The following is a 12,496-nucleotide window of genomic DNA, read 5'->3' as shown; positions in this document are numbered from 1 at the left end:
ATATATATATATATATATATATATATATATATATAATGTGTATGTATGTATGTATGTCTATATTTATACGTATATATATATATATATATATATATGTACATATGTAAATTTGTATATGTATATACAGTAATCCCTCCTCCATCGCGGGGGTTGCGTTCCAGAGCCACCCGCGAAATAAGAAAATCCGCGAAGTAGAAACCATATGTTTATATGGTTATTTTTATATTGTCATGCTTGGGTCACAGATTTGCGCAGAAACACAGGAGGTTGTAGAGAGACAGGAACGTTATTCAAACACTGCAAACAAACATTTGTCTCTTTTTTAAAAGTTTAAACTGTGCTCCATGACAAGACAGAGATGACAGTTCTGTCTCACAATTAAAAGAATGCAAACATATCTTCCTCTTCAAATGAGTCAGGAGCAGAGACTGTCATAAAGGCAGAGGAAAATCAATAGGGCTGTTTGTTTTTAAGTATGCGAAGCACCGCGGCAGAAAGCTGTTGAAGGCGGCAGCTCACACCCCCTCCGTCAAGAGCACAGAAAGAGAGAGAGAGACACAGAAAAACAAGCAAGCAAAAATCAATACGTGCCCTTCGAGCTTTTAAGTATGCGAAGCACGGTGCAGCATGTCGTTTCAGGAAGCAGCTGCACAAAAAATAGCAACGTGAAGATAATCTTTCAGCATTTTTAGACGAGCGTCTGTATAGTCTAGGTGTGCGAACAGCCCCCCTGCTCAATCCCACTACGTCAGGATCAGAGAAAGTCAGCGCAAGAGAAAGAGAAATGTAAGCTGGGTAGCTTCTCAGCCATCTGCCAATAGCGTCCCTTGTATGAAATCAACTGGGCAAACCAACTGAGGAAGCATGTACCAGAAATTAAAAGACCCATTGTCCGCAGAAACCCGCGAAGCAGCGAAAAATCCGCGATATATATTTAAATATGCTTACATATAAAATCCGCGATGGAGTGAAGCTGCGAAAGGCGAAGCGCGATATAGCGAGGGATTACTGTATATATGTATATGTGGATGTGTATATGTATATACAGTAATCCCTCCTCCATCGTGGGGGTTGCGTTCCAGAGCCACCCGCGAAATAAGAAAATCCGCGAAGTAGAAACCATATGTTTATATGGTTATTTTTATATTGTCATGCTTGGGTCACAGATTTGCGCAGAAACACAAAAGGTTGTAGAGAGACAGGAACGTTATTCAAACACTGCAAACAAACGTTTGTCTCTTTTTCAAAAGTTTAAACTGTGCTCCATGACAAGACAGAGATGACAGTTCCGTCTCACAATTAAAAGAATGCAAACATATCTTCCTCTTCAAAGGAGTGCGCGTCAGGAGCAAAGCCTGTCAGAAAGAGATAGGAAAGCAAACAAATCAATAGGGCTGTTTGGCTTTTAAGTATGCGAAGCACCGCGGCACAAAGCTGTTGAAGGCGGCAGCTCACACCCCCTCCGTCAGGAGCAGAGAAAGAGAGAGAGAGAGAGAGAGAGACAGAGACAGAGTTTGTTTTTCAATCAAAAATCAATACGTGCCCTTCGAGCTTTTAAGTATGCAAAGTACCGTGCAGCATGTCGCTTCAGGAAGCAGCTACACAGAAGGTAGCAACGTGAAGATAATCTTTCAGCATTTTTAGACGAGCGTCCGTATAGTCTAGGTGTGCGAACAGCCCCCTTGCTCAATCCCCCTACGTCAGGATCAGAGAAAGTCAGCGCAACAGAGAGAGAGAGAAAAGTAAGTTGGGTAGCTTCTCAGCCATCTGCCAATAGCGTCCCTTGTATGAAATCAACTGGGCAAACCAACTGAGGAAGCATGTACCAGAAATTAAAAGACCCATTGTCCGCAGAAATCCGCGAACCAGCAAAAAATCCGCTATATATATTTAAAGATGCTTACATATAAAATCCGCGATGGAGTGAAGCCGCGAAAGGCAAAGCACGATATAGCGAGGGATTACTGTATATGTATATGTAGATATGTGTATATGTAGATATGTATATATATGTATATATGTTTATGTGTATATATATGTTTACATAACCTCTTTAACACACTACTTCTCCGCTGCGAAGCGCGGGTATTTTGCTAGTGATTACATATGCATTACATAGATTACATGTAAAGTAAAAAATTACCTAAAAACATAGAAAAAGTGTTAGCATTATATAATATTTGTTGCAATAAATTGCTATAGGTAAAGCTGCATTTAGCTACATTTAATTATGATAATGATGGGGGAAATAAAAAAAATATAAGATTAAATGTATTATCAGGAACACGATGGGGGTGTAGCAGCTGATTGTTCCCATTACATCTTTATACTTATATGACATGTTCAATGTTTACATGTTATTGTTAAACTGATGATGTATAAATTAAAAAAAATGAATAGTAGTTATTAAAAGAATATGAGTTAAATTGAAAACAGTTTTAAATATAGTTTACACATTTATATTCCCATGATACAAAAAATTTGGATGGTTGTTTAAATAAAATACGACTTCCGGGTTGAGTAATTTGAATCATCTATCTGTAATTATAACGATAGTTTACTTGAAATTTCGAGAAAGTATTCCGTTAAAGTACCACTTCTGGTTGTCAGAGGTGGCCCAAAAGTTGATAGGATTCTTTATTTTTGATATAAAGCAGGTGTACAAAATCTCACTGACCGAGGTCAAAGCATTTGAGTTATTTCAAAAATAGTATTTTCGGACTCAGGAAGGACTGAAACATCAAGATTAATCAAAATCTCGAGGTCGAATTTTTTCACGATTCCTACACTTTCACTATACTATGTATCAAGTCAAGTCAAGTTGGGGAGCATACACCAGTACAGTGCGTTGCCGCACCCACTACACGATGAAACAACTCGGGATCCCGGTTGGCAACCCCCCCAGGCAGACACACTGTCCAATCCCACCCTCTGGAAATGACCCTCTATCTGTTGCAGCCAGGTGTTACGTGGGCGACCCCTTGGCCTGGTTCAACCACTCGGATCCCCAACAATGAGGATCTTACTAGCTGGATCACTCTCTGGAAAACGCTCCACATGGTCGTAGTGCCGTAACTGATGCTCCCTCACAATGCAGATAATGTTCCTCATTCGGGACTCCATGAGCAACACAAAGTCAAACCAGTGGTACCTGAGGATTTTCTGGAGAGACACAGTACCGAAGGAGCCCAGTCTTCGTCTCAGGTCACTGGATAGTGTCCATGTCTCGCAACCATATAGTAAGGCAGGAAGCACCAGGACTCTAAAGACTTGGGCCTTCATTCTTTTGCATAGATATCGGAAGCGCCACACACCCCTTTCCATCGACCTCATGACCCCCCACATGCTCTCCCAATATGTCTACTGACTTAATAGGAAGAGTCACCAGAAACATGAATGTCACTGCCAAGTTAAGTAAACCTCTCGATGAGGTCGACACTCTCTCCGCAAACAGATACACTGCTGATGGTTGTGCCCAAGAGGTCATTAAAGGCCTGGATCTTGGTTTTTATCAGGACACTCGCAAGCCCAGACACTCAGACTCCTCGCTCAGTCTCTTGAGAGCCCCGATCAGAGCCTCCATTGACACTGTGAAGATCACAGCATCGTCAGCAAAGTCAAGATTCGTGAATCTTTCCTTACCAACAGATGCGGACCCTGCCCAACTCCCAGTCCATACAAACACTGAACAGAGTAGGAGCAAAAACACACCCCTGACAAACCCCAGAATCAACTGGGAAAAGCACAGTGGTCCTGCCTCCACTCTGCACAGCACTCACAGTACCAGTGTACAGGCCGGCCATGATATCCAGCAACCTCGAGGGGATCCCATGAATCCTCAGGATGTCCCACAGGGCTGCTTGATCAACTGAGTCGAACGCTTTACGAAAACTGACAAAGGCTGCAAAGAAACTGCCGATATTAGCGTTTGTGCTCCATGAAAACCCTCAGTGCCAGGATGCTGTCGATGGTAGACTTCTTAGACATAAACCCAGACTGTTCCAGTCACTGGTAGGTGAGCAAGTGATGACGAATCCTATTGAGGATGACCCTAGAAAGGACCTTACCCGGCACCGAGAGCAGTGTTATCCCCCTGTAGTTGCTGTAATCCAGGCTATCACCCTTCCCTTTCCAGACAGTACAAAAAAGTAAAAATGACCAAGTGTAAAAAGAACAAGAACAACATTTGAGTTATAGGAATCATGAAGGAAAAAAAATGTATGTAACACCATTCACATTTAATTGTTCTTGTGTCCACAAGGCAGCAAGGTGACACTGTAGCCAGATCTGCTGTCTCACGGCTCCAGGTGACTGTCAGTTTGGAATTTGAATGTTCTTCCCATGGGGTCTCTTTCAGGTTCTCCATTGTTCTTCCCACATCCTAAAGATATACATTGCTACATGCGTGCGCATGGGAGGGAGCTTACAGTCTTTAGTGACGGTAATTATCCGCCGAACCAGGGGTTGGCACTGTGTTCTAATGCCTTCTCTTCTCCTCCCTCTGCAGAATGGAACATTGACAGCCACTTCATCCCTGACTTCACATCCACTGTCCGTCCACTTGGATACACCCCTTCTTGATGCATTACCACATAACCTGGGCAACGGCCATCTTGTTTCCAGTTCCGTCTTGTATTCACATCTGCGAAGATGTCTCTGCAATTATTGTGTGTGTGTGTTTTTTTTTTTGGTCTACAAACTCTGCAATTATACGGGGTCACCAAGATAGTGCCCCCAACTGTCTCCCTTTTACAACACGTTAATTTGACTAAAAGACTTTCTAAAATGGGACCCAGTGTTAATAAGTGTGCCCTGCAGTGAATTGGCATCCCATTCAGGGTTGGCTGCTACTCGGAGCTTGATGTTGCCCTGATTTAGATTAAAGGTCAGGCTAGAAAATGGATGGATGAATGGATCTTCTTCCACAGCTTTTGCCCAGAAAATGTTACCGTACTTAGCAAAAATAACATACAACATGTTACTTTACTATTCAGTGCTCTTACCAGTTGGCCCCACTGCAAGCCACTGTATTGTGGAAGCTCTTTTGGACTTATGGGGTGAGATCAAAGAGACACTTAATCAACTTCTCAAGAGCCTCCTAGATGCCAGAGCTTACTGACAGAAACTCAACTATGTGCCAAGTACATGAAATTGCAGACAAATAAAGACAACAAGTGAAAATAAAGACTAAGGTAGTCTAAAATAGATAAAGACAACAAGTGAAAATAAAGACTAAGGTAGTCTAAAATAGAATGAGTATTTGTCCAGAATGAATCAAAAAGTAAATCTTTACACTTTCAAATTGCTCAGTTAACATGCTCCCACCTCAGAATACTTCGTCTCCTTCCAGTTTCAAAACTGATGCTACAGTTTATTTTAATTCTTATTTATTTTGTCGGGTGGCACGGTGGCGCAGTGGTAGCACTGCTGCCTTGCAGTAAGAAGACCTGGGTTTGCTTCCTGGGTCCTACCTGTGTGGAGTTTGCATGTTCTCCCCGTGTCTGTTTGGGATTCCTCCCACAGTCCAAAGACATGCAGGTTAGGTGCATTGGCGATCCTAAATTGTCCCTGTGTGTGTGTGTGTGTGCCCTGCGGTGGGCTGGCACCCCACCCAGGTGTTTGTTTCCTGCCTTGCGCCTTGTGTTGGCTGGGATTGGCTCCAGCAGACCCCCGTGACTCTGTAGTTAGGGTGTAGCGGGTTGGATGATGGATGGATGGATTTATTTTGTCTTTTTTCTCTTTCTTCATCATGTAAAGCACTTTGAGCTACATCATTTGTATGAAAACGTGCTATAAAAATAAATGTTGCTGTTGTAATGTTGTACAAAAGAGGAAACATATGTGGTGAAATTATGCAAAACAGTGCTATTTAATTTCCTGCATTAATGTCCACTCATGCATAATGAACAGCATGCACTGTATAAGGAACCTGCTACTGAAGTGTTGCACAATAAATGTACAGTATAAATACCATGACAGGCTTGCTTTGGCAGACATGATTAGAGAACTCTGCTTTAACATTACATTTTCAAACCCATTTAACTCAATTCCTCTTGGGTGAGGGGGTCCTGTCTTGGCAGCATAAAGTGCACAGAACAAGAAGAGTGCTAAATGATTCTTAAACACACTGAGAGAATCAGCAGTTTGAATGGAGGTGGACAACTCGTTCCACCAGCTAGGAGCGACACATGAAGAGTCTGGATTGAGAGTTGATGCCATGAAGAGGTGCCATCACCAGATGCTGTTCACCCATAGATCTGGGTGGGCAAAAAGGAGCACGGCACCTCACGAGAGTCTCCATACACATATGTGCCATACCACTGACTAGTCTGTAAGCAAGCATCAAGGATTAATTTACTATTTTGTGGGCAAGATATTTTTAAAATTTACAGAAGACACTTAACTTTAGATCGCAATTTTGTATGGGAAATACATATATGTTTGTGAAGACACAACTTTGACCTGAAAAACACCAAAGTTATCCATTAAGTAACGGCTTTCAAGTCTTACCAGCTTTCAAAGAGGTACCAGTTAAAGCCCTATCTTAAGACTTTGTGAATGGTGACTTCATAGGCCTGGAGGTGGAGTGCCACAGACAGACAGACAGACAGACAGACAGACAGACAGACAGACAGACAGACAGACAGACAGACAGACAGACAGACAGACAGACAGATAGATAGATAGATAGATAGATAGATAGATAGATAGATAGATAGATAGATAGATAGATAGATAGATAGATAGATAGATAGATAGATAGATAGATAGATACTTTATTAATCCCATGGGGAAATTCACATACTCCAGCAGCAGCATGCTGATAAAGAACAATATTAAAGAGTGATAACAATGCAGGTATACAGACAGACAATAACTTTGTATTGTTATATCCACCTGTATTTCCCCCTCAGGTGGAATTGAAGAATTGCATAGTGTGGGGGAGGAACGATCTCCTCAGTCTGTCAGTGGAGTAGGACAGTGCCAGCAGTCTGTCGCTGAAGTTGTTCCTCTGTCTGGAAATGACACTGTTTAGTCGATGCAGTGGATTCTCCATTATTGACAGGTGTCTGCTCAGTGCCCGTCGCTCTGCCACAGATGTCAAACTGTCCAGCTCCATGCCTTCAATAGAGCCTGCCTTCCTCACCAGTTTGTCCAGACATGAGGCGTCTCTCTTCTTTATGCTGCACCCCAGCACACCACCGCATAGAAGAGGGAACTCGCCACAACTGTCTGATAGAACATCTGCAGCATCTTATTGGAGATGTTGAAGGACACCAGCCTTCTAAGGAAGTATAACCGGCTCTGTCCTTTCTTACACAGAGCATCAGTATTGGGATGGATGGATGGATGGATGGATGGATGGATGGATGGATGGATGGATGGATGGATGGATGGATGGATGGATGGATGGATGGATGGATGGATGGATGGATAGATAGATAGATAGATAGATAGATAGATAGATAGATAGATAGATAGATAGATAGATAGATAGATAGATAGATATTTTAGTATAGTTGGCAGGATTAGATAAGACAGACAAGACTGAAAGAAGTCCCATGCTTAGGGTAAAATCAGGGCCACTTGAGGGAAAAGTTTCATGGGGGATTTTCTATGTGAATTACCTTCCATTGTAAACAGTCTTCAGTAACTTCCACATTTTTCCCCACCCACATATGTTTCATCAGACGATCATCCAGCGATAAGCAATAAACTGAAGAGCTAACGTGTCATTGCTCCGCCTCCTCATCTCAAAGCTGTCCTATGACTGGTTCAGGGTCAGAGTGGTCTGGGATTGGTGAACTGTCTTTGAGTGGCAGGCTTGATCAGCCACACCCTATAGTCATCTTTTTTACATTTCTAATTTTATGAACAAGACTCAAGAGTTCCAACTAAGCATAAATAAATGCAGATCTAGGGCTAGGGATAGCATGCAGAGTTCTGTGAATTTGTTGGTTTAGCTTCACAAAAGTAGAATCCAGTTTTTTTAACATCTTTCTATTGTTAAAAATAAAAAAAAATCTTGGAAGGAGACGAGACGTGATTTTCTCGGAGAGACACTTATACGTCCCACGAGAATGTTGGCGCGGTATACATGCATTGCAGGTTAGAGATAATGGAAGTATGAAAATTCGAAAGTCTCAAAAAAAAAAAAAAAAAGGATAGTAAAGATCACATTAGCGCAAACAAACCGAAATTATTACTCGGTGAAATCAACGGAACAGCGAAAAGAGATCAACTATGTTGTTTGGATTTAAACTTTAAGTCAGAGACTTATAGATTGTCTAATCCGTGTTGCCAGAGAGAATTAAAAGATTCCAAAAACTTTGGCGCGGTATGAAGTCCCGTGAGAGGAAGACTTTTAACATGAGATTCTTTCAAGTCACACCCTACTTACAACTATTTTCAAACAACCTCAGTCATGTGAATGCTTTTGACAGACACACATCCTGCGCTCTCTTACGCTTATAAATTTTATCAGGACAATAATTTTATACATTCTAGACGACACGTCAACGACTAAACGAAGAAGAAAGAGCATGGACAAACATTCGAAAAAGTCATTTTATTTATTAGAGAGAAAGAAACGATATTCACTCACAGGCAGATATACGTTACATTGTCACGATGCAAGTCCAAACACGGAATCAAAATTCAATGCGATCTTGAAGAAAAGTTAATTCCCAATATTGTTTTTATTAAAGTTTTAAAGTAAAAGTGAAAATAATGCATATATAACAATTACCATGAAAATAACAATCTCTTTAAGTTGTATATCTGGTTAACCAAACCAGATGGGTGGGCGAGTGAAGCAAGCATGGGGCGGAGCCCCCTAATCTATATTTTATATATATATATAATATATATAAATAATTTTTTATATATAAATAAATCTTTTTATATATAAAAGTCAATGTATGTGTTTGTCTGTTTATGTGTGTATGTTCCAGCATCACTTCCGAACAGCTGGAGCGACTTTCATTAAACTTGGTGTGAACGGCGCTATATAGCGCCCGACCCGGCACAGACTCAGACAGAGGCACGTACTTAAATAAAGCACACTCCTTTATTTTTCTTCAGCCGTGGGGCACGCCTTCCCCGTGTCCCACAGGCCCAACACAGTTCCACAAGCACTTCAATAGCACACAAACCACACTTCTTCTCTTCCTTTCTTTACCACCACACCTCCTCAGGCTTAGTCCTCCTCCTCCCGACTCTGGCTCTCTCGAGTGGTGGGGGCTGGCCTTTTTTTATACCCCACCCGGAAGTATTCCAGGTGCTTAATCACCTGGAATGGCCTAATTGCATTTCCGGGTGGGGCTGAGGAATTGACCAGCCGGGCTGCAAAGTCCATGCAGCTCCCCCTGGCGGCCATTCAGGCCCCCACCCAGGCTGTGGAGGACTCCATGTCCCATGGAGCCATGCGCCGGGTTGGGGAATCATTGGCTGCCAGGGAGGCTGCCACCAAGCGTCCCGGGGGAGGTATTGAGGTGACCATGGCTGCTCCCCCGGAACAGATGCAGCAGGGGCGTCCCTGCCGGGCATGGGACCCGGCTGTCCATTACATTGGTACACGTTTCTCATTGGTCGACTAAAAATACTGTAGGGTGAAATCAACCCTAACCCACCCCCTTCTGGGTAGGGTGGGGGGGGGTGATCTTGCGGTCTTGTATGCATGTTATCATCCAGTTGACACTCAGAACGACAACCAGAGGGCAAACTGGAGGTGACTGCCAGCATTCTTTATGTTTGAGCACCACAGCACACCCCTGTTGCTTTTGAAATTAAATTGAGTTGTCCTAATCGGAGCGTCAACTGGATGATAACATACATACAAGACCACAAGAACGCACGTTAGTGAGTCTTCATTGTTTGCTAATTTATTTTTATTTTTAAAGTTGTTTTTTTTAAATTATGTTTTCCTCCCAGGCAACGCCAGGTATTCAGCTATATTAGCTAATATTTCAATATAATCATCACCATATGTAATGGTAACTCCCAAAGCAGGAAGCAGCAGGCAAAAATTCAGCAGTGAATGGAGTACAGAACCAGAGTCTATAGGTAGAGTCTTTATAAATTAGTTAATTAACTTTGCTTTTCTAAAATCTGTTGGCTTGTCCGTGAAAACCATGATTAGGTGTTAGGATAAACACTATTTCGAGTCTTTCCATTTTAAACTGAAACTGTTCATTTCAGAGCACATACCACAGCATTTACACGTTTACTGTAAGTGGTGTTTCCTATGAGCCATTGTTATGCGCTAAATTCCTTAAACTTTAACATCATTACAGAATACATTCATTTGGATTTTTCATTAGCAAAGTTCAGGTGAAATGACAATTAATAAAAGAAGTATATGAAATGCAAAGAAAAAATTACCATGATTGTTTATCAAGTCAAATATTTTAATCTGTTTTGGATAACAAAAAGTACCCATCATTTGAAAATATCATCCATAAAGTTCAAAAACGCACCGTTCTTTTGCAGACAATGTAAGGTACACTGAAAATCGGTAAAATTTGGCAAAATAATGTAGTTTTTTTTATTTAAATCCATAGCCACCGTTAACAAACTATAACCTTGGACAGCACGATTTACTTGTAAAAGTGACCGTGTGTGAAATTGTGTTTATTACGCGTGTACATTACTGATCAACGCTTAACAGAGATTTAATGTTTTTAGTTTTCAATGTGTGATTTGGGGATTTTGTCTGCAGTTCCCGTCAACCCTACACGCATTCATCGCAGGGCACACTTTGGCAGAACCATGCATGGAGCAATGAATGCAGCTTAAGATAACGCTGCGTCACAATTTACAAATTAAAAATCACTACAAAAAACTGGATTAGTAGGCTAAAGGTTGATAATCGTGTTAGTTTTTAAATTCATGCACCTTTGAACACGTTGTTGTACAAATCACATTTAGCCTTTCGCCACCACTTCGCTTTGTAGAGATCACGCAGTTTAACTATAAAATAATTCAATTGTGTGCTTCATGCAGACTGATCATCATAACGACTACCTTTCTGTCTGCTCAGAGTTCACGGAAATGAGTAAGAAGTGAAAGTTAACTGTTGCGTGCCCTTTAATCCAGCAAAGCGTGCACCTCTGTAAACATGTACAGGGCCACATGAACAAGGAGTCCCGCTTGCACATTTCTCACTGTGTACTGGCGAGTAACCGATTAGCAACTATCTTAGATTTGGGGGATCTAGCGCGCAGTTCCAGCAGCGCATGCGCCACACACGTATTAAACAATGTAGCACGCGACTAAACAAAAAGTCTTGGAGGTGTACGAGTGAACGCGACGTCTTAACTCACCCAAGCAGTCTCTCCGTGTCCATTTTTTTCCTCCTTTCTCCGATGCCAGAGCTCCCAACAATTCGGTTCGATCCCGTGCACTTCACGCTGCTGTGATCAGAGTTTCGTTTCTACTGAAATGCAGCCTTCAGCCTCAGGAAACGAAGGGGCGTGCGAATGTCTGTGTTTCCGACAACATCCAGATGATCCGCCTCCATCCGATCGGTTTCAAAGCTCAAAGTGGCAGATTAACAGACAGGGCCAGCGACCCTCTTCTAATTTATCGCGAAGTCACAATAGCCCACGTTGGAAAACGTGATCAACTAGTGTTTTCAAGATATCGCCTATTGCTATCGATGACCTGCTGTGTTTTTCCTGCCCTTCTAAAATTTGCAGGGTGATGAATTCTGCCTCCCATCAGATGATGCTGTCATTACACACAGTAAAAGGAAAACGTGGGCAAGGTAAAAGAGCAAAAGTAACGGAAGAACGTTTTGAGCAGCAAGTTTGGAATAAATGCTGCTGAAATAAACATTTATAAAGACATTTTAACGTTTTCTCGGCGAATTTTTACATTTATTGCCGTCTGGGGTATAACTTTCGGTGATTGCGTATATGCAGTCATATTCAAAGCCATCTAAAATAATTGTTTTTTTTTGTATTTTTTTGTAATTGTATTAAGATGAAGTGGCAGATTTTCGCTTGTCTCATTTGCCAATCATCCATCCATCCATTTTCCAACCCGCTGAATCCAAACAAAGGGTCACGGGGGTCTGCTGGAGCCAATCCCAGCCAACACAGGGCACAAGGCAGGAACCAATCCCGGGCAGGGTGCCAACCCACCACAGGACACACACAAACACACCAAGCACGCACTAGGGCCAATTTAGAATCGCCAATCCACCTAACCTGCATGTCTTTGGACTGTGGGAGGAAACCGGAGCGCCCGGAGGAAACCCACGCAGACACGGGGAGAACATGCAAACTCCACGCAGGGAGGACCCGGGAAGCGAACCCAGGTCCCCAGGTCACCCAACTGCACATTTCATTAAAAGTTAAGTTAAAGTTAAAGTTGCGATGGCAAACTTACAAAATTTTAGTTACGTCAGTACGTTCAGTACATTCAGTACGGTTTGAAGCTGTTTGCCCTCCATTCTTTACCAACGGCAAGGCAGATCGTAAACTAATCTGTT

At 42.1% G+C, this 12,496-nt stretch overlaps 1 protein-coding gene across 1 annotated transcript in view; it reads right to left on the bottom strand.

The window, feature by feature from the left end:
• The window catches only part of LOC114668511 (protein SSUH2 homolog), a 60,736-nt gene extending 49,125 nt beyond the window's left edge, over nt 1–11,611 (bottom strand). The window contains exon 1 of the mRNA XM_028824287.2: nt 11,325–11,611. Coding sequence (XP_028680120.1) covers nt 11,325–11,347 — 23 coding nt within the window. The 5' untranslated portion in view covers nt 11,348–11,611. The remainder of the gene's footprint in view (nt 1–11,324) is intronic.
• Nucleotides 11,612–12,496: the final 885 nt, after the last annotated feature.

The sequence above is a fragment of the Erpetoichthys calabaricus genome, chromosome 18, assembly GCF_900747795.2.
Source record: "Erpetoichthys calabaricus chromosome 18, fErpCal1.3, whole genome shotgun sequence".
NCBI lineage: Eukaryota > Metazoa > Chordata > Cladistia > Polypteriformes > Polypteridae > Erpetoichthys > Erpetoichthys calabaricus.
This window is presented reverse-complemented; position numbering and strand designations above follow the sequence as displayed.